General features: G+C 44.2%; 1 protein-coding gene across 1 annotated transcript in view; it reads left to right on the top strand.

The window, feature by feature from the left end:
- Positions 1-26,643, top strand: part of LOC126418747 (popeye domain-containing protein 3-like) — a 291,229-nt gene that overhangs the window by 237,750 nt on the left and 26,836 nt on the right. The window contains exons 7-8 of the mRNA XM_050085673.1: positions 2,906-3,058; positions 16,625-16,766. Of these exons, the coding sequence (XP_049941630.1) occupies positions 2,906-3,058; positions 16,625-16,766 (295 nt within the window). The remainder of the gene's footprint in view (positions 1-2,905; positions 3,059-16,624; positions 16,767-26,643) is intronic.

Genomic DNA, 26,643 nt, shown 5'->3' with positions numbered 1-26,643 from the left:
CACAGAACATCTGCAGACAGTCACGGACTTAATCTTCTCAAAGGACGATGACATGTTACTGGCCCAGAGTTGTTCGCAATTGGTTTAAAGGACATTCTGGACGATTCGAGATAATAATTTGGCAACGCAGATCATCCGACACAAATCACCATCGAGATATAATCGAGAGGTCAGTTCGTGCACAACATCATGCACCGGTATCACTTTCGCAGTTATGGACGGCTATAGTGATATGTCTGCGTAAGCAGAAGAAACTAACGATCAAGTCCGAAAACAATTTGTTGGAATGTTCAATTAACCAAAACAAATTCTGCAAGTATAACACCAACACAAAACAGTGATCCGCCTTCGAATCACAACTACACACAAGGATAATATAGAAAACAACTGAAAATAATTTCCTACTAGTCTCCGCCAGAGACTTCTCCGATATACCAAACCTAATCCAGAGACGCCGGCCGGAGTGGCCGTGCGGTTAAAGGCGCTGCAGTCTGGAGCCGCAAGACCGCTACGGTCGCAGGTTCGAATCCTGCCTCGGGTATGGATGTTTGTGCTGTCCTTAGGTTAGTTAGGTTTAACTAGTTCTAAGTTCTATGGGACTAATGACCTCATCAGTTGAGTCCCATAGTGCTCAGAGCCATTTTTTGAACCTAATCCAGAGATCAGCGCGAAGATCCAAGCCGGGCTGCCGGGGCGGCAGCTATCCATGTCTGCTGGCGATCGATGAACTGCCGATGTGTGGCCGAGCGCCGGCCTTTAGAGCGCTTCGGCGGATGAGTACCTCGGAACTATTTTCCATCACGTGGTTTGACGTGTGAAAATACACTCCTGGAAATTGTAATAAGAACACCGTGAATTCATTGTCCCAGGAAGGGGAAACTTTATTGACACATTCCTGGGGTCAGATACATCACATGATCACACTGACAGAACCAGAGGCACATAGACACAGGCAACAGAGCATGCACAATGTCGGCACTAGTACAGTGTATATCCACCTTTCGCAGCAATGCAGGCTGCTATTCTCCCATGGAGACGATCGTACAGATGCTGGATGTACTCCTGTGGAACGGCTTGCCATGCCATTTCCACCTGGCGCCTCAGTTGGACCAGCGTTCGTGCTGGACGTGCAGACCGCGTGAGACGACGCTTCATCCAGTCCCAAACATGCTCAATGGGCGATAGATCCGGAGATCTTGCCGGCCAGGGTAGTTGACTTGCACCTTCTAGAGCACGTTGGGTGGCACGGGATACATGCGGACGTGCATTGTCCTGTTGGAACAGCAAGTTCCGTTGCCGGTCTAGGAATGGTAGAACGATGGGTTCGATGACGGTTTGGATGTACCGTGCACTATTCAGTGTCCCCTCGACGATCACCAGTGGTGTACGGCCAGTGTAGGAGATCGCTCCCCACACCATGATGCCGGGTGTTGGACCTGTGTGCCTCGGTCGTATGCAGTCCTGATTGTGGCGCTCACCTGCACGGCGCCAAACACGCATACGACCGTCATTGGCACCAAGGCAGAAGCGACTCTCATCGCTGAAGACGACACGTCTCCATTCGTCCCTCCATTCACGCCTGTCGCGACACCACTGGAGGCGGGCTGCACGATGTTGGGGCGTGAGCGGAAGACGGCCTAACGGTGTGCGGGACCGTAGCCCAGCTTCATGGAGACGGTTGCGAATGGTCCTCGCCGATACCCCAGGAGCAACAGTGTCCCTAATTTGCTGGGAAGTGGCGGTGCGGTCCCCTACGGCACTGCGTAGGATCCTACGGTCTTGGCGTGCATCCGTGCGTCGCTGCGGTCTGGTCCCAGGTCGACGGGCACGTGCACCTTCCGCCGAACACTGGCGACAACATCGATGTACTGTGGAGACCTCACGCCCCACGTGTTGAGCAATTCGGCGGTACGTCCACCCGGCCTCCCGCATGCCCACTATACGCCCTCGCTCAAAGTCCGTCAACTGCACATACGGTTCACGTCCACGCTGTCGCGGCATGCTACCAGTCTTAAAGACTGCGATGGAACTCCGTATGCCACGGCAAACTGGCTGACACTGACGGCGGCGGTGCACAAATGCTGCGCAGCTAGCGCCATTCGACGGCCAACAGCGCGCTTCCTGGTGTGTCCGCTGTGCCGTGCGTGTGATCATTGCTTGTACAGCCCTCTCGCAGTGTCCGGAGGAAGTATGGTGGGTCTGACACACCGGTGTCAATGTGTTCTTTTTTCCATTTCCAGGAGTGTAGTACCGGGATCTGCAGCGACCTGTTCAATTAATGTGTGCCGGTAGTGGCCCCTGGTGGGGACTGGTGTCTTTTTGCCGTGGTGTTGTTGTTGTGGTTGTTGTTGTGGCCGTTCATCAATATTGCCTGTCGGTTGTGTAGTGCTTGGGTGTGCCTGCGAGGCGAGCAACCGCGGCTGCAGGCTGTCAGTTTGGTTGCTGATACTGTAGGCGCCGTGATGTCTGGTGGAGAAGGCCACAGCAAATAGAGGCAGCAATATCTTTGCAGGGGGGCTTCCAGGGGCTTGTTCATGCCACGTAGAGCTGCTGCAATATACCAGAAAAAAGGAGATCTGAGACGGTACTATAGGAACTAACCCACGACTCTTGTCACCTCAGTGTATTACACTGTGAACAAATGCTGGCAAAGGTTTATCGTCCAAAGACTTCCGTCGAACAAAACTTCCTGTCTGTGTTCAACTGTTGCGCTGTGCGCAGCACTTTTGTATAAGACTGTAGCATGTGGCAACCTTATGAGTGAACGCTTTTACTTCCCGCTTCTCGCCAGTGCTGCCATCCTGGGCGTGTCTTCAGTTCGCTTTGCTGGGTAGCTTTGTTATTTTTTTGAGATGGTAGCTACAGCTTCAGCTTCCGCACGTTTTGTGGTTTGCCTGTGTGGCAGGTGTCGATCATCGCGGCGACGAGCTGCCGCTACCTGTACTGGCAGCGGTCGGCGCTGGAGTACCTGTTCGTCAAGGAGACGTACCTGGCGACCGTGCTCAGCACGCTGGTGGCGCGCGACATCACCGTCAAGCTCTACTCCATGAACAGGAAGGTGAGTCCCAGTGCTGAGCTGGGCGGCACGGTCGTGGTCGACGAAACTTCGATCAGAGTTGCATAGGACACCTTCAGACGTGCTCGTGGTTCCGCCGAGTCCTGCCCACTGAAGGGTCGGTGGTCGGAGACCGGCGTAAATACGCTGAAAAGGAGTTAAGATTATCCGAACTGTACGATACGATATTGCAGTGGCAGTGTTCTTCAGAAGTTCGATGCAAAGTTCCTTCGACACCGGACGTGCGAATTAAATGTAAAATTTCCTCCCTCACGGGAATATACGTAGTGGATGAACAGACGGCGTGGTGCCCACGAACGTTAGATATTTGGCTGCAGCCACCTTGTCGAAACGCAGCTGAAGTTACACGTATAAAAGGTATGCGTAAATCTTCAACACTCATTTCTTAGGAAAGTGGGAGACGTCGCATGAAAAGCCGCTAGCCGGGCACTGAGGATAGGTCCCTCTCCAGCACACGTAGGGTTCATCAAAATCAGTGATCGACAGGTCTCATTGACACCGCTGTCAGTACATCTGAAGATGTCCGGCACAGCTCTGCACGAAACCATTAGGGGCAAAAGAGTTTGGCAGACCATTACCTGACAACCTAGAAGACTCACCAGTAAGTAAGAGAAACGCTGTGACAGCCGCCACTGTGCTTGCCTGAAGGCGCAGCGGCGCTTTTCCCATGAGGCCGGGCTGCATTAGAAGAACCCTGGTGGTGCGACTGATGGCGCGTCGCGCCTCGGCGGCTGCTGGCTCCATTCACGCATCGCACGCGTGCCGAAGCAGCTGCCACCGGCGCGCCCAAGCACAGTGCCAGGGCAGGCGTCGTGGAAAAAGCCAAAGTGGTTGTTTTCGAAATATTTGTTATATTTTGAAAAAGACACGTTACTCTGTTGACGTCTGTGCTTCAATTAATACTGGGATCACCCTGCGGCTGAGCCTCTCTTTTGTCCACCTTTGCTTCCCAATGTATTAAGCTGGTGCATAACTTCACAACATTTTTCCATAACCTTAATAAACACAACAGAGACACGTAACAGAGGCTTTATTCATCAACAACGTATTCTCCTTCATTGTTCACAGCAGTTTGCTGACGCTGGGTAACTTTTCTGCTCCGCCACTGCAGATGTCACGTGGTTTGGAAGCGAAGAACTCGTCGCGCCATGTGCGAGCGCATTTTGATCCGGAAAGGAAGTTCCCTGAAGACTGTTCGATAGAGAGTGGTCAGAATCTCGGGACGCAAGTTCAGGTGAATAAGGTGGGCGCGGAATGGCTTCACGACCCAAATAATGTATTGTGTTTTTTGTTAGTCTATCGGAATGCGGGTGGGCGTTATTCTCGAATAGCATAACTTTAAGAGCTATTCCTGGTCGTTGTTCTTGGACTGCGCCTGCAAGATGTCTTATTTATTGACAATAAATTCAGAAGCGATGGTTAGACCTTGGAGAAGCAGTTCGTAGTGCACCACATTGTCGTGTGTTCCACCAGGTGGATAATATTATCTTTTGTGGATGCGCACTAGGTTTTGTACAGTGAGTGGCTACTTTGTTTGGGCTCAGCCATTCCTTTTTTTCCTTATGTTGGCATGATCATTTGTCGTTACCGCTAACGATATAGGGTAGGAATGATCGGTGCGTTCACGAGCCAATTCATGACGAACAAGTAGAAAAAAAAAGTCCAAATGTATGTGAAATATTATGGGACTTAAATGCTAAGGTCATCAGTCCCTGAGCTTACGCACTACTTATCCCAAATTATCCTAAGGACAAACACACACACCCATGCCCGAAGGAGGACTCGAACCTCCGCCAGGACCAGCCGCATAGTCCATGACTGCAGCGAATGTTCCGATTTATCCACTTGACAGTTTTCTAGCGTTCTCACCTCCACTCACTATCTCAAAATAACAAAGTGTTAATATGTATACTCAAATAGAAATAGTAAACTACAAATAAAAAATGACAATCGATAAATAAACCCTTAGCAACCGGAATACCAACATGCAAAACAAAAACGCTACGAACTTATGCACCAGCCTAATATAAGCCGGAAATTCTGCCTTGACAATACACAATTCTTCTTGTTTTAATCTGAAAATGTGGTTCTGTACTAAGCAAACACAAATCTTCTTGTCTCAGTATTAAAACAAGATGAATTAAATTGATAGGAGAGATATCTGAAGGTTTGCAGATTGTTCAGGTGCTCGACAAGGAGATGGTCTAGTCCCTATTAGATTCATTTGTATCCTTGCAGAGATGATTCGAGAATGGGACGAGGAAATAAGAACGTATGGAGTAAACGGCCACGAGCAGCTAGGCTATAAAAACGAAACTCACAGAATTCAGTGTTTGGCTCCAGCCGACGATCTTGCATTACTATCTGGATTCACGTTTTTCCCATCAGGAACTGCGTACTCCACGATCGCATTAATGAGATCCAAGAGAGGACGGGGGTGACGACGGTCGTAAATTTTTAATCTCTTTATTGTGGATCGATTTTACCTACTGTGTAGCTATCCTCAGCGCAATTATATCAATCCATGATGAATAGTTATGACTTCGGAATAACTGCACTAATGATGACTACACACTAGCTGAAAACGATCTCCAATAAACAGATTAAAAGCTTACGACCGATGTTATCTTGAATACTGTCTGGAAATATACCAATGGTAATAATAAAAATGAGCTTTTTCAAAAGAACTGTGGAACAAGCACGCCTTACACAAAACACAGAATATATGACAATACAAAATTTGCGCCAAATATCATGTACACACATCATAGATAAATGAGACCAGTTAATAAACTTAAATATCTGTTAATGGAATACGGAGGATCGGTCGTGACGGGGAGACTGATAAACTCAGAGCAAAGAAGATGGAAATGCTCTTTCAGTTGACTAAACATGTGTGCAGTAAGCTAGCTATGTCGCGTCAAGCAGAGTTACAACGTTTTGTTGCACTAACAAGACCAGACCGTTTGCAAGCAGGTTAATGCCTGGCTGTGACTAAAATTGTGGAAACAGAAAATGTGGCAAAGAAAGAGAGGAAAATCCTGAGAATAACATTGGGGCTGGTAAACACAACGGTGAATACAGTAACATGACTAATGAAGACCGGATGAATGAGAAAATCATATGCAAGAGAGTTTTTCAACTCGTCAATCGGTGAAGAACTCCCCAAGCGAAATTGGCTTCAAAGGGAAAAAAAGAAGTGGTATGAAATTGATGGAGACTGAAGAACACGTTCCGAATGAAAATTTTAGATTCCCATCGCCAGAGAAAACAAAAAAATGGAAACTGGAGTAAAGTGGTCAGTTTAGAAACAGCACTCTAATCGAATGAAGAATTGTTAGGAAAATAGTTATTTACATGGTCGATAGGACAATATAGCAAAAGAAAGAAACCTTAAATATACTAGGTGTTCCTATCCTTTAGAGAGAAATTGTGCGGATGGTACTGAGCGACAAACTGAGTTCTTTGAGGTAAAGAATTAACGGTCAGAAATGGAATACTGATAGACGTCAGTTTCAGCGTATGCAGGCATAAAATTTTTCGACACTCTTGTGTATTACGCGATGAGACTGGCAGTATAGTCTCGTTAAAACTAGATAGTTGACACTTCACTCGTTGTAGCTGGTTTCCTCCAATCAGAGCGCTCAACATCACGCGAGAACCAATCGCCATTGAACTGCCAGTTCATGTTGTCCGACTGACTTTCTTGTTGAGTTTGGATTCCGAATTCTGGATGTGACTTTTAATTTTGTATTTCATCACACATGATAACCATAAAACAAAACACACACACACACACACACAAACCACACACACACACACACACACACACACACACACACACACACACACAATGATGCTAACGATATACACCCGTTTCGTACACAGCGCTAATCAAACGCTATTGGATCCTTCCGAAGAAGATGCGGTTCAGCGTCACATATACGGTTATCACAATCACAGATATCAGCTGACATTGGTACAGGAGTGTGAGTGATAAAAATAACAACTTGAAAAGTGGTATTGTCGGAGTGTAGTAGTTACGCATGAACTTGTTCTGTAGAAGTTCGCAGATTCGAAACTCTTTAAGACAGCGAAATTTTTTTATTTCTAAATCTCATCAGAAGAGTTTAATCATTATTTTTCTTCATTTAATTGATTTAAAAGTAATTTCTTTTTTTAGATTTTAATACCTACTTTGCCACATCATTTTCACTGTTGTATTCACTTTTTTATTTGCCCTTATTTTTCTTCTTATCTTTCTTTTGCCATTTGGAATCTGCCAGTATCACATATAATCTTCAAGCAAGTGCCAAACACGACTACTCATCGGTTGGTAAAGCGGCAGTTCGTGTAGACAGTGTAGGGATAGTTTAGAAATTACAGTTCGTTCTTACCGCTGAAACTGAAATTTTTCTGTCTTGAGTTTACTCGTAGAGGTTGGCTTTAATCGCCGTGGCAAAAGCGATCGTGATTTTAATTCCGCCGCAGATTGTTGACAGCCGTTTCTCGGATACATTGCACATCACGAGATTGTGAATAGCTTAGGACATGAGTTTAAATTCATGGCTACGAAACGCATCATCTGCTGCAGTTCAGTCGATAACCATTTAAAATAAGCTCTCGACAGAGCATCTCGTATTTCCTCTGATACGGTTAGGATATGCCTGTGGCTGAACTACTCAAGATATGCTAGGTGAGTTGTTACTGACATATTATGATATCAGTGCGCTTTGTATTTAGAGACAAACCTTTGTTGAAATCTGTCTCAGTTATTCATTCCCACGTGCAGTCACACTCAACTGTACAAAATCGGAAGCTACTATTAGCCATATACTCTTTGCAAAACATTTCTCTTCAAACAATGAAGTATGATGACGACGCTTTCCAGACGAACTTGGCTGGCTGGTCAGACATACTTGTAAAATAACTAGATGAGCCAATCATACCAAACAAAGATTTAAAGTTTCTCCCCAATAATTTAGGAAGCCTGGAATCTCGTAACTTGGCTGGTTGGTGGTCGTGGTTGTAGATGTTACAGCAGAGTTGGTAAATGGTCCTGACACATTAATTTCATTATCATCTAAAACAAAGAGCAGATAAAACTGCAAACCGGCAAGGGAACCTCGCCTATTCGTCATCACCGACTTACTACAAATGTACGGTATATTAACCAGGAATGAAAATTACAGAGGTAGGAACTCCAAATGGGCAGACTTTTAGAAAAAAATTGGGGTTTTCGCGCCGGTTGGGCGAGACACGAGCTACTTAGGTTGGTCTGTTTCAAGGCAGCAGTTGGTGCAGCGGAGAAAGCACAGAACAGTGATTCAAGGGTTGCAGAGTCGAGTCACTGTACAGGAACATATCTTTAGTGTTATATTTTTACGTTACTTACACTGCAAATGAACCGAAATATGAACGTAGTAAGCCCTTTGCATACAGCGCAGTAAGCTATAAACATCTCTGGATAATTATTGACAACATTCTTCGTATCCCTAGAAGAAAGTACTGTTTGTTATGGACTGAGGATTCAAATAACCGTAGATGCATATGCGCCAAAATACAGGAATGACGTCATTACTTTCCAGAAATCTGGAAAAATTACAAGAGCCTTATACGAAAGGTTTTTGACTGAACTGATGAATCCCTACGTGCAGGACAATAAATTTATTCTGTTCATTGAGTCATAGGGAAGATAAACAAATCCATAATAATACGACGAGATTTTTCAAGATGAAGAAGGACTGCCAACGTGCACTATTGAAATGATCCCCCCCCCCTCCCCCCCAACCAACCCCTCTCTTAAACGCACAGAGCTAGTGCAAACCTGTGATATCGGTTTTTGTCGCTAGATAAAGAATTTGACCGAAAAGCTTCAAAACTGATCTTGTCTCACCGAGAGAGAGAGAGAAAGAAATCATATACGGAGAAGACTGCACAAAGATACACTTATCTGTACACCGCCAGCTGTTCTCGCCAGTATTTGAAGAAATGATGCGTTAAGCGCGTATTTTGCTGCCAAACTGTGTGATGACAGCGTACCTTATCTACATCTACATCTACATCCATACTCAGCAAGCCACCTGACGGTGTGTGGTGGAGGGTACCTTGAGTACCTCTATCGGTTCTCCCTTCTATTCCAGTTTCGTATTGTTCGTGGAAGGAAGGATTGTCGGTATGCCTCTGTGTGGGCTCTAATCTCTCTGATTTTATCCTCGTGGTCACTTCGCGATATATACGTAGGAGGGAGCAATATACTGCTTGATTCCTCGGTGAAGGTATGTTCTCGAAGCTTCAACAAAAGCCCGTACCGAGCCACTGAGCGTCTCTCCTTCAGTCTTCCACGGTAGTTTATCTATCATCTCCGTAACGTTTTTGCGAATACTCAATGATCCTGTAACGCAGCGCGCTGCTCTCCGTTGGATCTTCTCCATCTCTTCTATCAACACTATCTGGTACGGATCCCACACTGGTGAGCAATATTCAAGCAATGGGCGAACAAGTGTACTGTAACCTACTTCCTTTGTTTTCGGATTGCATTTCCTTAGGATTCTTCCAATGAATCTCAGTCTGGCATCTGCTTTACCGACGATCAACTTTGTACGATCATTCCATTTTAAATCACTCCTAATACCTACTCCCAGATAATTTATGCAATTAACTGCTTCCAGTTGCTGACCTGCTATATTGTAGCTATATGATAAATGATCTTTCTTTCTATTTATTCGCAGCACATTACACTTGTGTACTTTGAGATTCAATTGCCATTCCCTACACCATGTGTCAATTCGTTGTTAGATCCTCCTGTATTTCAGTTCAATTTTCCATTGTTACAGTCTCTCGATATACCACAGCATCATCCGAAAAAAGCCTCAGTGAACTCCCCATGTTACCCACAAGGTCATTTATGTATATTGTGAATAGTAACGGTCCTACGACACTCCCCTGCGGCACACTTGAAATCACTCTTACTTCGGAAGACTTCTTTCCATTGAAAATGACACACTGCGTTCTGTTATCTAGGAACTCTTCAGTACAATCACACAATTGGTCTGATAGTCCATATGCTCTTACTTTGTTCATTAAACGACTGTGGGGAACTGTATCGAACGCCTTGCGGAAGTCAAGAAACACGGCTTCTGCATGGGAACCCGTGTCTATGGCCCTCTGAGTCTCGTGGACGAGTAGCGCGAGCTGTGTTTCACACGATCTCCTTTTTCGAAACCCATGATGATTCCTACAGAGTAGATTTCCAGTCTCCAGAAAAGTCATCATACTCGAACATAATACGTGTTCCAAAATTCTACAACTGATCGACGTTAGAGGTATAAGTTTATAGTTCTGCACATCTGTTCGACGTCCCTTCTTGAAAACGGGGATGACCTGTGCTCTTTTCCAATCCTTTGGAACGCTACGCTCTTCTAGATACCTACGGCACACCGCTGCAAGAAGGGGGCAAGTTCCTTCGCGTACTCTGTGTAAAATCGAACTGGTATCCCATCAGGTCCAGCGGCCTTTCCTCTTTTGAGCGATTTTAATGGTTTTTCTATCCCTCTGTCATCTATTTCGATATCTACCATTTTGTCATCCGTGCGACAATCTAGAGAGGGAACTACAGTGCAGTCTTTCTCTGTGAAACAGCTCTGGACAAAGACATTTAGTATTTCGGCCGTTAGTCTGTCATCCTCTGTTTCAGTACCACTTTGGTCACAGAGTGTCTGGACATTTTGTTACGAATGTGAACCAAGTTTGTTTTTCCACAGAAGCTTTAAAATAAGCATACAATTGTAAAAATGCGGCGTTTATGACTTGTGCAAGGTTACAAGAAAACTACTACTTCTCTTTTTTTTTCAGTAAGAAATGCAACTTTTTCTGAAAGCATGTTGGCTTTATTCAGGATTACAATACACCATATTACTCCTCACTCTATTGGCTACTCCACTTTTCAACACTATCCGCGTTCAGTTTGACACACAGCTGGGAGATCGTGTATCCCCGCATGGTTCCACTATCCTCGTCGATGTCTTTGCTGCATCAGTAACCTCCACGTACTGCTTCCTGTGGAGAGCATCCTTCGTTGAGCCAAACAGACTGAAGTTGGAAGGTGCGAGATGTGGGCTGTAGGATGGATGAGGAAGGACAGTTCATCGGAGTTTTGTGTTCTCCTCTATGGTGTGGAGATTTGTGTGAGGTGATGTCTAAGAGAAGGAGAATTTCGTTTTCATTTTTGTGGCCACGAACACGTAAAAGCAGTTTCGTGAATTTCCTGGGAGAAGTACAACACACTTCAAAGTTGATCGTTCCATAATGAGGGAGAACATCAAACAGAATAACTGCTGGACAGCCGGCATAACTTTACCGGCAGAGGGTGCGGATTTCATTGAACTTTTCCTTCGAAGGAGAGGTGGTGTGGGGCACCTGACTGCCGTTTTGTGTCCTGTTCGAAGTGATGAACACTTGTTTCATCGCCTGTGAAAATGTTAGGCGGAAAATTGTCACGCTCAGCCTCGAAACGAGCAAGCAGCTTCCCACAGATCGTCTATCGTTGCTGTTTATGAACTTCTATTAGGTGGCGAAGAGTGCAGCGGGCACAGACCTTTGAGTACCGCAAGTGGTGGACGAGTGTGTTAGCAGTATCAGCAGAGACGCCCAGTTGAGCATCCAGGTTTTTGGTTGTGATTCGTCAATGATTTAGAATGAGAGTGTCCGCGCGTTCCAACACTCCACGAGTCACAGCTGTGTGCGGCAGGCGGGAGATAGCACAGGTTTGCGCGACCTTGCGCGATGATGGAAGACGCCTTGCCCAATGACTCGCCGTGCTTTTTGTTCATTACTGGGTGTCCGTGAACATTCTGCAAGCGCCTATGGAAATCTGCGATGCTCTGGTTTTCCGCCAAAAGAAACTCAGTGACTGCTCTGTGCTTGGAACACACCTCCGTTACATCTTGAAGGCTACGTACACGTTAGTGACGAAAATTATGCACATAGACAGATCCCGGTAGTATCTCGTACACAAGGTACAAAAGATCAGTACATTGGCGGAGCTGTCATGTGTACTCAGATGAATCAAGTGGAATTGTTAGCAGGCCGTTGTGGCTGAGCGGTTCTAACCTCTTCTGTCCGGAACCGCTGTGCTGCTACGGTCGCAGGTTCGAATCCTGCCTAGGGCATGGATGTGTGTGATGTCCTTAGGTTAGTTAGGTTTAAGTAGTTCTAAGTTATAGGGGACTGGTGACCTCAGGTGTTAAGTCCCATAGTGCTCAGAGCCGTTTGAACCACTTTTTTGGAAATGTTACCAACGTGATTATGGCCGCTCGACGGGCATTAACAGACTTTAAAGACGGAATGGTAGTTGGAGCTAGATGCACAGGATCATATACTTCGTAAATCGGGGGAGAATTCAATATTCTGAAATCAACAGTGTTAAGACTGTGCCGAAAATACGAAATTTCAGGCATTTCCTCTCGCTACGAACAACGCAGTGGCGGATGGCCTTAACACCCGAGAACAGCGGCGTCTGCGTAGTGTTGTCAGTGATAACAGACAAGTAACACCACGTCAAAGCTGCAGAAGCGAATGTAGGACGTACGCTTAACGGATCAGTTAGAACAGTACGGGGAAAGCTGGCGTTAATGAGATCTATGTGAATGCCCTTGCTACCACCACGACATCACCTGCAGCGCCTCACCTGGTCTCGTGACTATGTCGTTCGAACCCTAGACAACTGGAAAACCTTGGTCTGGTCAGTGATCCCCGATTTCTGTTGGCAAGTGCAGTCTTCGAGTCTGGCGCAGACCCACAAAGCCGTGGACTGAAGTTGTCAGTCTGGCGGTGGCTCGACAAAGGTGTGGAGTGTGTTTACATGGAATGTGTGGTGTCGCCGCCGGACACCACACTTGCTAGGTGGTAGCACTTTAAATCGGCCGCGGTCCATTAGTATACGCCGGACCCGCGTGTCGCCACTATCAGTGATTGCAGACCGAGCGCCGCCACACGGCAGGTCTAGAGAGAGACTTACTAGCACTCGCCCCAGTTGTACAGCCGACGTTGCTAGGAAAAATTCACTGAGAATTACGCTCTCATTTGCGGAGACGATAGTTAGCATAGCCTTCAGCTAAGTCAATTGCTACGACCTAGCAAGGCGCCATTTATCCTTTGCTATGTATCTAATGAAGCATGTACAGTAACAAGACCAATGTTCACCAATTGTGGATTAAAGTTAAGTATTCCAGCAGCTACGTACTTTTCTTTATAGCATTCATTACGTATCCTGTTTCAGACCTCACGCCAGCCAGCGTGAGTTTAAGCGCGTGCCTTTCGGTTACCCGTCACTGTGGACTGGCTGTCTTGTCAGTCCACAACAGAATTGACTTCTGGTTCAACTGAACCGATAATTGACTGGAAATGGTTGTGTTTGGTTAGTTGGAGACCATTTGCAGCCATTCGTGAAGTCCATGTTCACAAAGAACGATGGTAATTTTATGGCTGACAATGAGCTATGTCACCGGGCGAAAACTTTTCGCGACTGGTTTAAAGAACGTTCTGGACAATCCGAACGAATGATTTGAGCAACCAGATTACCCGACGTGATCTCCATTGATGGGACATGATCGAGGGGTCAGTTTGTATAGAAAATTCTGCTACTTCAACATTTTCGGAGTTTGTTGTTGTTGTGGTCTTCAGTCCTGAGACTGGTTTGATGCAGCTCTCCATGCTACCAGTACCTACTGCAGCCTACATCCTTCTGAATCTGCTTAGTGTATTGATCTCTTGGTCTCCCTCTACGATTTTTACCCTCCACGCTGCCCTCCAATGCTAAATTTGTGATCCCTTGATGCCTCAAAACATGTCCTGCCAACCGATCCCTTCTTCTAGTAAAGTTGTGCCACAAACTCCTCTTCTCCCCAATTCTATGCAATACCTCCTCATTAGTTATGTGATCTAGACATCTAATCATCAGCATTCTGCTGTAGCACCACATTTCGAAAATTTCTATTTGTGGGGCGGCGAATCATTTGTATTTTACTGTTGTATAAATGTTTGTTTGAATGTAGAAACAATTCCCGGCCGATGCACCATATGTGGGGCGGCGAGTAAGTTGTAAAAATAATCTAATTAATTGCTGTATAAATGCTTGCATGTTGGATCAGTTTCTGGCTTTTAGAATGTTGTTAATGCTGTCTTTCGCCGTTCTCAACACTGGCTGTCTATTTACTTTTTAGCACCCAGAAAGTGATTTAACAAAACGTGAAGCCAGTACTTAGAGATCCTAGTGCCCACTTCATCTGAGAATACCATTATAGCTGCAGCTTATAGCTCTGAGGAATTAGGAGATTGTCCGGGATTTATAATCAAAAACGGTTTTCCAAAATAGTTGAGTATATTCTGAAATTCACTGATAAAAAACACAAGTATCCCTACAACATAACTCACAGAGCAGTTCAGAGTCTAATGCGCTGATGCAACTATAAATGTCCGAATTAAATGTTAAAAAGAATGCTCGCCATAATTTGATGAGATTATTTCATCAAACGCCACGCTAAATAATTGGTAGAATGTCTGTCCCGCGACGGCACGTGAAAATACGACAATACGCAAACTGAAGCTAGATAATGAAAATCATCCCAGAATTAACCCTTCACTTGAAATGATTTCATGGTTCCGCGTATCTCTAGTAACTTAATACGGCACCCGAGGCTGTTTGTAGCAGTGATACTGATGCGACGCGATTCCCGACACAGATGGCGTGTTATTCAGCATCTGGAGAGAACTGGGGCCTTGCTTCCTCGCGCAGCGTTCTTATATATATAGCCGCGGTGCGGACGGCTAAGGGAACGCCTGATCAAATCGGCTCTCCCGACTAGCCGCTGGGCTAGTAACGCACCACTTCAAGTTGCATAATAATTTATAGCTTCTTTTGCTGATGGCCGATGAAGCTCTTAATTTAAACGTGCATTCAGCACGCAGGTAAGTATTGATAATAAAATTTTGACGTGGCTAAGTTAAATATTTTGGGCGAGAGAATTAATTTAATTGCCCTGCACGCAGTAGATGAGCTCTGAACTGGCCCTTTTGAGATCCGCTATCGCTATAATTTTATAGGTATTCAAAAGAAACTTTACACATCTTCATAGTCATAGCGGACCTCCAACCTATTTAAATCTAAACATCCTAGCCTTATTTATTAGCCTACTTAATCTATCTTGCTTCCTTCAGTTTTGAGATGAAAACCAGAAAATCATGAATTTCCACTAAAATCTTAATTTGTGAAATCCAAAGTACTGTTTTTATTAAATCATTATGAAAGATGAATCTAAATATAAATTTTGAAGTCTCTAGCTCTTTTCTGTTGCGCCAATGATTTTTTTAGAAAAACGTCCACATTTCGAAAATGGCTGAAGTTATCGAACTGATATTTAACACACATTAATTTAGTATTATTCCTGACATGCTAGAAAAGTTTTAGGTCATTTGCTTGATTTTTAAGGTATTGCGCAACATTTATGACGTCAGAGCAAGTTACAGCAGACTGGCTGGCACACAATGGAAACTGATGTGAATTTACTACAGCGTGAGTAGGCTGCTTCCCTACATATTCTTTTCTTGTCTAAACTATTTACCGTTCATGTTTCACTTCCATACATGGCTACAGTCCACAGAAATACTTTCAGAAACGACTTCCTGACACTTAAGTCAATACTCGAAGTTAACAAATATCTCTTCTTCAGAAACACCTTCCTTGCCATTGCCAGTCTACATTTTATATCCTCTCTACTTCGACCATCATCAGTTATTTTGCTCCTCAAATAGCAAAACTCCTTTACTACTTTAAGTGTCTCATTTCCCAATCTAATTCCCTTAGCATCAGCCGACTTAATTCGACTACATTCCATTATCCTCGTTTTGCTTTTCTTGATGTTCATCTTATACCCTCTTTTCAAGACATTATCCATTCCGTTCAATTGATCTTCCAAGTCCTTTGCTGTCTCTGACAGAATTACAATGTCATCGGCGAACCTCAAAGTTTTTATTTCTTCTCCATGGATTTCAGTGCCTACTCCGAACTTTTCTTTTGTTTCCTTTACTGCTTGAGTTATGAACGTCAATATAGGTATCATAGCTCGGTATTTTTATGGGGTACTTCTAACGACTTTTTGAGTCCATGCCATGTCGAACTGCTGCACTGTGCCGGGTAATGGTAGGTGCGACAGGATATTGGGAGGTATCCCATGACTTTAGTCACCTCAGTGTATGCTGAGCATTGTTTAGGTTTAATTGTAGTGTAAGGATCGTAGAAATTGACCCCTGGATTATCGTACTGTGCTACTTCCGCTGCACGGAGCCTGTGTCAACATCACGATAGTCGAGGATACTATTTTCTGTAAACACTTGGTCACATGAAGCTCCTACTTCTGTCATTTTCATTTGTGGCCCTGTCCTGCGTACTCGTATACCAGAAATGTGAACGAAATGGACGGTGACGAGTACGCGGGGGCCCTGTGTCAGAGGTGTCGCCTTGACGAGTCGTGACTTGTGACGTGTCCGCAGATCGTGACGGAGAAGGGCTCGCACCTGGACATCCGGCTGCCCAGCATCACGTCGTCGCTGACGTCAGAGCTGCGCAGCCCGCCGCGCGCCGTGCGCCACAGCACGCTGCTGGCCGGCGGGGCGCCCGTCTCCCCGGACTCAGGTGGGTAGTGGCCTCGTGCCGGCGCCGGAACACCTCCAACCTGGCGGGGCGGAACAGTCACACTGGCGAGACGTCAGCCCCAGCAATCGATACCGCACGAAATTTCGGGCCATAATCCTGATGGCGCGGAATTACGCCTCGAGAGTACACCTTCTAAACATTCGCAGGCACCAGCTGTCTCTCGCAATCGCTTAAAGCCAGAGCGCAAAGCAGCGCCGAGCGGAATGGACGAGTGGATAATTTCCATGATGTCGGTGAATCGAGCAGCGGTAGTGCTGTGTTTATTGTGTCAATGTGCGCGGTTCCTAGTCAGTGGTTGATGACAGATCTCTTTAAGAATTTTTAACATGTTGCAGCCCTGTCAGCAACTGTGATAAATTAATATGTCGAAAATCCGCCTCAGTTGCGAAATGTTACTGACCTTTACCAAGGATTCAGCTAGAGTAATCTAGCCTTCTTCAGAAGCATAAAATAAACTAATACAAACCAGAATAATGTACGGTCAAACACAGCAAGCTGAAATACCGTGGTAGCATGTCAAGCTACGTTACTTAGCTGAGGAACAGCCCCGGCCCCACTACGTGGAAAGCGGTCGATTAGCTGCAGACGCCACGCTGGAACTGACCAGTAACATTTCGCAACTGAGGCGGATCTCTTTGTTTTGAACAACTTTATATTTGTGACGATACCTAACGGTTGCTCCTCCAAACAGCAGTTCATACAAGCAAACCAATTGCGTCTTCTCCTGTGCTTACTCGTACTTCAGATGCAGGAGCTACGCACTGCTCCGTTTAAAAAGAATAGCTCGATGTAGTTGCAGCGTCGAGCCGCGGACGTCTGCTTTATTGTCCCGCAGCTAATTAACTGGAAATTATAATTTGTTGCTGTGATCCTGCTGTCAAATAGCCTACGCATCGGCTAGAATTGCGAGTTAATAAAATAAACAAAAATACAAAATAAAACTTAAATGAATAATTTAATAACAAAAGTTCTATTCTAACGTCTGCGATCGATGAAGACTACAGACAATTATGTAGTTTAATATTTACTCGAAAAAGGACATCTGAAATAAACAGGAAGCGGTCGTACGGTAGTCAATCAAAATGAAGGCACAAAATACCCTTATCAAATGCAGTAAAATTACTTTGAGAGCGTTACGGGAACGATAGCAAGATCGTCAAACTAAACAAGCATCGAAGACTCGCGAAAGTTAAGTCAATTTCGAGATCACGACGCACGAAAGATTCACCAGCTGAAAACAGGTCAGAGTTCGATGCGACGATTCACAAATTAACACGTGCGATACGAAGAATAACAGCTCGCACTCTTTCCATTCTCAGTTCCGTAAACCAGGCGGAAAAAGGTAAGAATACTACACTGGAGCACATTCAGACCTCTCGAAGTTCACTACTGGACATTAAAATTGATACACCACGAAGATGACGTGCTACAGACGCGAAATTTAACCGACAGGAAGAAGATTCTGTGATATGCAAATGATTAGCTTTTCAGAGCATTCACACAAGTTTGGCGCCGGTGGCGACACCTACAGCGTGCTGACATGAAGAAAGTTTCCAACCGATTTCTCATACACAAACAGCAGTTGGCCGGCGTTGCCTGGTGAAACGTTGTTGTGATGCCTCGGGTAAGGAGGAGAAATGCGTACCATCACGTTTCCGACTTTCATAAAGGTCTGATTGTAGCCTATCGCGATTGCGGTTTATCGTATCGCGACATTGCTGCTCGCGTTGGTCGAGACCCAATGACTGTTAGCAGAATATGGAATCGGTGGGTTCAGGAGGGTAATACGGAACGCCGTGCTGGGTCCCAATGGCCTCGTATCACTAGCAGTTGAGATGACAGGCATCTTATCCGCATGGCTGTAACGGATCGTGCAGCCACGTCTCGATCCCTGAGTCAACAGATGGGGACGTTTGTAAGACAACAACAACCTACACGAACAGTTCGACGACGTTTGCAGCATCATGGATTATGAGCTCGGAGACCATGGCTGCGGTTACCCTTGATGCTGCATCACAGACAGGAGCGCCTGCGATGGTGTACTCAACGACGAACCTGGGTGCACGAATGGCAAAACGTCATTTTTTCGGATGAATCCAGGTTCTGTTGTTCGCATTGACGGCACTTTGCACAGTGGACGTTACATTTCAGATATGTTACGACCCCTGGTTCTACCCTTCATTCGATCCCTGCGAAACCCTACATTTCAGCAGGATAATGCACGACCGCATGTTGCAGGTCCTGTACGGGCCTTTCTGGATACAGAAAATGTTCGAATGCTGCCCTGGCTAGTACATTCTCCAGATCTCTCACCAATTGAAAATGTCTGATCAGTGGTGGCCGAGCAACTGGCTCGTCACAATAAGCCAGTCACTACTCTTGATGAACTGTGGTATCGTGTTGAAGCTGCATGGGCAGCTATACCTGTACACGTCATCCAAGCGTGTTTGGCTCAATGCCCAGGCGCATCAAGGCCGTTATTAGGGCAAAAGGTGGTTGTTCTGGGTACTGATTTCTCAGGATCTATGCACCTAAATTGCGTGAAAATTTAATCACATGTCAGTTCTAGTATACTATATTTGTCGAATAAATACCCGTTTATCATCTGCATTTCTTCTTGGTTTAGCAATTTTAATGGCCAGTAGCGTATAACGTCCCTTTAGAAGTTAAGATACGGTAGCGGCCGTTAAGCCCCAGAGCCAGTCGCCTGCAATACCGAATCGTGCACGTTACTGCAGCCACGTCTGCCTGCTTCAAGACCTCGACATAAAGTGTCCAGAGTGGCTCCCTTGAGCTCCTCACTCGGCAAGTTCCAGCAGTGTTCCACCACTCTCCGACTCTTATTGGCTGAAGGCCATCCCCACTAAGAACATATCGTTCTCAACCTCCACCGACATGATTTAATTCAACATCATCACTTCCCGAGCTAAACTCATGTGTTACAACAATATTTACGTTAATAAATATTATTAGCACCCTGTCTCACTCATATAATTTATAACAATTAAAAATAAAGCTTTGTCCATCAATAAATAAACCACAATTCTTGTGCAAATGAGCTCACGCTAAAGTAATAAAGATTATCACTAAACTTTGTTTAAACAATTATGTATGGCTTCTTGACAGAAGTATCTTTTGGTTCTCTTTTCTGTTGTGGCGTGAAATAACACATGCGACTGACCAGTTGTAAATTAGCACAGTTTTTAACATCACATGCGATCACCACTTAACTGACTGGCAAATTACTAAACTGTTCAGTAAATAAATACACACGTATGACAAAATATGAGGTATTGATACTGTATTCATTTGCTGTGTAAATTTGGAGAATAGAACTTTCTGACAAATGGTTGCGTAATGAAAGCGAAGTAAAACTCGTCGTAAATCAATAAATAAAATAGATATAGCCACTTAACTTTCAGGGACGATAGCTTCAGTGCAATGCTATCATCTGAGATACAGTTGCTGAACTCAAATGAAATGATTAAACATCGTCAATTCAGAGGTTCATCACGAAAACGTTTATTCACTGTGAAATATGATCTTCTGTAGTTATAAAGGAACCGAAATTTGTTGTGCCATTGGATACCCATCATTTATCTGAGATCATTGATGTATTCAGATTTGCGTTATATTTGACGTGAGTTATTGTCGAATCTCAGAGAGCTGTAACTTGTCCATCGTGAAGACTGCCCGACACTCCACAAAGGCACTGCGAGCATCGGCCGTCCAAACTCTCAGCTCGGAGACTTCCCCGTGTTTCCGGCGACGCTCTCGTTGTCTCTGAACCTAAGCTCGCCTGGAGCTGAAACGATCGACTAGCGTTCAGCCGTGTAACGAGTTCGTCTCTCCGCAGTATAAGGCATGGGCGGACGAATAACTCGTCCACGTACTCGTAACATTACATGTTGCCAATCACAAATGCAGTATAAATTAGAGAAACGAGTGACTATGTCAATAAAGGAATAGAGTAGCACTGTTTAATAATCAACATCGCTGTTGTGGCGTTATTTTTTTTTTTTGGATTGAAAAGCTGGCACTCTGAAAGTGAAGTGAATTTGCAGGAGTTGCGGTATTCTTCAGCATGACTGGAATGATTAGATTGTAAATCGAAAGTAAGTGACTCCATTTCACGGTAATTCTTCAGTTCTTTAAGTTTATTCACTGTGATTCAGCTGTCTTTACCAATAGGTCTTCTGTAACCCGTAGTACCTGAAAAAACCACACAAAAAATTTTCATAATCTGTCGCTCGTTACTTGCAAACTATTGGTCCTACAGAAAAAATGAACAGGACCGTTTTTGTAGGTAATGTGATGTAGTCAAATTTTCTAGTGTGATACGTTTTCGGTGGAGGCCGTGGTTTTCGAGTTATTCTTTGTGTAGCCCAAAGTTATCTTACCATTCCTCTTTACATATACCATGTGGTTATAATTAAAGTACGGTTACTCACGAAGCTCAGTGTAGGCTGTAATTACCGTCTGGCAGAGAAACTTGGTAGATATTCTAATGCGTAAATGCGGAACCGATTTACACTGGAAGAAAATTAGTTCCATTTGTGACCACAACGTGCAAATCTGGTGCTGAACGCTGACAAGCCACAACTTGAGTGAACGGTATGGATGTCGACAAGACATACCGTACGCTTGTAACCTCCCCCCTCACTTATCGTATCGACCTTAATGACAGTGAAAAATGAAACCGCGTGTACCTAATGGGAGTTTTGGAAAAGCAATCGTCACCGAAGTTAACCTGTCGGTAAAGAGGGAGGAAAGGGTTACATCTAAATGAAAGGAAAAATGCAAATGAAACTGGTGGAAATTAATTTTGAAAAGGGGTAAAGTTAATAAAGAAAGTAAATGTGCGGCCGTTACGTTAACAATTAACTAGCGGTAATTAGATATTTGAGATTTGGGGGAAATCACGGTCGCCAGTCCTAAGGACAATTACTATAGTAACTGAAAAAGAAAGGTTATTACACATATAATTAACACTAGAAGCGTGGCAACTGAAGGTTGACACGTGTAGTGTGAAAACTGAAAGTTTGTCAGAAGTAATAAATTTCGCTACACCCTGACTTAATTTAGCAAAAGAATTAATAACCGGAAAATCGAAAGTTAATTTAGTGACTGAAGTTAATAGTGAGCTTTCTTTCTGAAGCACATCGAAATTCAGTAAAATACAGTTAGTCTTGGACTACCTCAACAATCGTTTCAAAAGCTACTTGAATCTACGCAATTTAGAAATAAGAGATTTAACTTTGATCTTGAATTAAATGATTCTGAACAATTAACAATAGTAAAATGTAGTACGTACCAAGCTGAGCTGCAGTCACAGGTAAGCTAAAATACGGTAACAAAGCTCGCAGTCTTAATTCGTGCTTGTGTAATCTGAATATTGTAGCCAGCTCTGAGACTTTAACTGAACTTTGAAATTAAAGCAGTGAAAACGAGTTAGCTATATTACTTTAATGCTGGCGTTTGAATTTCAACGACACTCGGGTTCATTTCGGAAAAGGAAGGGACCCTGCTTGGTAATGCAATTGGGACAATGAGCAACAAAGGTTGATGCTAAGTTGCTGTAATTTTGCGAGGCAAATGGAACAGGATTAAAAGCTGAGGTCTGCCATACAGTTCTAAAACTTTACGTGCGTCCAGTCTTCCTTGTCGGTTGATTGAAGGTTTGAAGCCGTCGATCGAGGAGGTGGCGACAGTCACTCATTGTCGGCCGTCGCTGTTGCAGAAGCTGGATGTTGGCGCGCCTTCTTCTCGACACGGTCACCAGGCGAAACGGGCTCTTGATGTGCGCCAGCTAATGCTTCCCGTCCGCGACACCATGTCAGAAACTATCATCGCGAGTCGAGCGCAATTACATGCTGCCAAACCCCGAAAGCGCGGCAACTCGCGGGAGCGTCACACAACACCTGCTCCACTCGCTACTCCCGCCAGACCCCGACTGCTCCGCCCGCGCTCCACGCGGCAGAGTTCACACTACCAAAGATCCTACACACTTTGATTCTTCACACGACCTATCGACGTAATCGTTCGATAGCAGTTTTCCCTAGGCAAGACCCAGCGTAAAAATACAAATAATATTTACGAAACAAACCAATTATACATCGACATAAGTGCATAAATATATATATATATCCAAACAGTAAAGCAATTACAATATATAAAGAGACAGAAATGTCATATCTTGCGGTAACAAAACAAGGAAAAAAATAATAGTACAATAGATGGAAATAGGAGAATATGCATTTCCGGCGTTACACGTGCCCCACATTGTCTGAGGATGTTCGTGTAACGTAAACAGACTCAGAAAATGTCCCAAAAAAGAAACAGCGGAAATGCATATGCTCGAAACATCAAAAAAAGTTAGCATTCGTCTAATTAACCATAAATCAATTTTTAGACCATAATAATTGAGTGGAGACACTCATAATCTTATTCCACTCTGTCACCTTGCACAAAATAAAACAGGTTGACAACATATTAAAATTCATAGAAAACATAGAAAATGGTTTAGCTATTCTAAAATTGTCAAAATTCCTAACAGTATCAAGAAATGGAATACTATTTACAAAATTAATCAGAGTACATGGTCATAAAAACAGGTAGATCAAAACACGCAAATTAATAATTAATTACATAGAATACGCATTTTTACGTAACCCTTTCATAATTAATATTCTCGTCATGGGAGTCCATTAAACGCTAAACAAGAAAATAACACACATCAGATCGAAAAAAACATAAATATTGACAGTAGAATTCTTTCAGCTGTCCAGGAAGAAAAACAATTCCGCCTTCCGTACTCGCAAGTACAAAGAATGCCGACAGCGGCCCAAGAGCCAACAGCGGCACAAGAGCCGACAGCGGCTCGCCTCGCCAGTATTGTTGCGCCCGCGTGTGCGGCACGCTTGATCTCACTCGCCCTTGTAACGGCGTTTCCAGAACGTCCGTTTCACTGAATTCTTTAGGAAAAACTCACTCCCGAGTAATCTCAAGGAGTCCCTTAATACTATCACAGTGGATAACTCAACACTGTCCATCATCACACGCATGTACTAGCCTGAAACTTAAAACAGCGTCTAAGTACATCGGCAATGACTAGTAAATCACATATTTATGAAATCTTACAGCTATTTACAAAATCATATTTACATTCCTTAATCTACTGTGACTCAGCTGAAAACTTAAACTAGCAGCTTGGATTTTTCAATTGATTAGATCATGATTAAATTGATTAAAATTAAATTGATTAATCAAAATTAATTACTTATTAATTACAACTTCTTTAATGACCTTGGTCAGTCAAAAGCATGGCAATCTAGCAAATCGTTAAATCTTACACTCTATTTTACATACTGTATAAATTACCCATTGTGTGGTATTAATCGATCCTAGGTTGGTACAATTTCAAGTCTACAATATTCCGTAAGCATTTGTGTGAGGCATACCAATGACTTTATATGGTCCATTATAAACAAACTTAAATTTAGAGTTTTCATGGTCTATCTCGCTCGATTTCTCATGAGCTTTTACAAGTACTAAGTCTCCGATTGCAAACTTAGCAAAACGCGCTTTAGCGTCATGACGACGTATGCGAGCATCGGCTTTTAGCTTCATTACTTCTCGCAAACGATCTTTTTTCACACCAATACTAATGTTAATCCGTGGAGGGAATTTGATTATCTCTTCCAATTCACTTTCTACACTTTTGTCAATGCCGAAATTCCTCATGTTATGGCAGTTCAAACTCATTCCTACGTCAATGTCATCCGGCCAGTTAACAATGTGTATAGGCTGGTATTGCCTATGCACACCGTCTCCTGCCTCGTCAAAACCAACTACCATTGTTTTATCTAGTGACATACATGTCAAAGTTTTGCTTTCGCAGTTAATCACTGCACGGTACTTTAATAGCCAATCTAACCCGATAATTACTTCCGTAGTTAAGTCTGGCACGACGACAAACTCTTGTTCAAATCGTGCCCCACATATCTCGAAGTTGACAAAAATCTGTTTTGTGACCGGTTTACTGGCCTTCCCAGTAGCACCGATAATTTTCACTCCTGTTACTGGCATAACTACGATGCCAGGTCTGTCTTTCAGTAACCCAAATATTTTCCCAGATACAGCACTCAATTCTGCCCCGGTGTCAATCAACACGTTTAGTTGTAGGTCGTGCATATTAACAGACACTACTATCTGTCTACACTTGTCCTCGACTGTTTCATTATTTTCCCACAGTAAATCCTCGTCTATATCCAGGTCATTCCAGAAAAGACCATCCGGCTTTGATCCTAAATCCAGTTTATCTGGCGGCTTTTTCAGCCTCTGTTCACTTACAGTTTTAATTTCAACACGTCTGTCCTGAGGCTTAGTCTGTAGCTTCGCCTCCAATACCGAAACCTTTTCCTGTAACTCGTCAACTAGTGAGTGCTGCTTTGCTATCACTTCACTAATTGTCACCTTCGTTGATTCCTCTTTGGTCAGATTGATCTCATCTGCCAATCTACCTGGAGAAATGTGCCCAGTAGTATCTGCAATTACTTCCTCTGGATCTGCGCAACCCACACTGCTATCGTCTGACTGTATAATGTCAACTCTAACCTCATACACGCTGTAATCTATGTGCTTTTCTACCAATCGTGTCCGGCTATCACTAAAATTTTCGTAATCTTTCTCCTTAATACTCTCGCAATGTTTAAACTGGAGGTTTGCGTCGGATGGGTCGGCTACTTCTACCACTACAACTTTCGGTAAAGTCTGCCGGTTAGGGCCAGAACTTTCCGTTACTACTTCAACATTCAATTCCTGCGGGACGAAACACGACGCATCTTGCTCGTGCTCCCCTTTAACATCAACTATTTCTGGTAAAGTCTGCCGGTTAGGGCCAGAACTTTCCATCACTTCACAAATACTATCTTCCTGTGGGACGAGACGCGGCAAATCCTGCCCGCGCTCCCTATAAACACTCCTCCCGTACAGGCCCCTATAATCTCTTAGTTCGTCGTATAAGCGACCGAACTGCCTTAACCAGACCTCATCCCTCTCTGCATCCCCTCGCTCGATGACGGACGTTTTATCCGACATCTGATCTTCTCTCAACAATTGCGAACCATTCTTAAACTCAATCTCCAGTTCCGCTGTGGGTATTACAGCTGCCACTTTATAATCGATTTCCGGAAAACTACTTAAATTGTTCTCACTGACAGTGAATGTACTACCTACTGCCGTGTATACTGCTGATCTACTACTTGTGGGCGCACTCCTTTCTCTTAACACTGGCACACTCTCCCGCCGTTGATTATTCCATACGGAATTTTCATAACGGCGACACCTGGGTTTTCTCTTGTTATTGGGCCGCCAAAATTTCTCCACGCCCGCTCGGCCCCTCACCGGCGCGGCTAATGGTTTCCCTGTCTCGTCCCAGCAGATACGCTCCCCGGATGCTGCTGAGGCGGCTGATCACACCCTCTGGCGTTATTACTATTCTGTGAAGCCCGTATCACGTTAGTATGATACTGGTTTCTGTCATTCCTGTTATTATTTGCATTGTACCGATTGTTATTACGGTCCGAACCATTATTGTTATTGCTGCGGTATGCATTATTCCCATGGTTATCGTTGTTATGGTTGGGGTGGTACCCGTTGTTGTTACCACGGCCTCTACCACTGTCGCGATTATTGCGCCAATAGTCCTCGTCCTCAACTCTTTCCAGGAAATCATTGATTGTCCTGTAATTGCTTCCTACGTAGCGTTTTGTATCATCTGGAAGCTTCTTGTAGAGTTCCCAGACTATTTCGGATTCCGTGCGGCGATCACGCAAATATCCCAACTTGCGGATCC

The sequence above is a fragment of the Schistocerca serialis genome, chromosome 9 (genome assembly GCF_023864345.2).
Source record: "Schistocerca serialis cubense isolate TAMUIC-IGC-003099 chromosome 9, iqSchSeri2.2, whole genome shotgun sequence".
In the NCBI taxonomy this organism is placed as follows: Eukaryota; Metazoa; Arthropoda; class Insecta; order Orthoptera; family Acrididae; genus Schistocerca; species Schistocerca serialis.
This window is presented reverse-complemented; position numbering and strand designations above follow the sequence as displayed.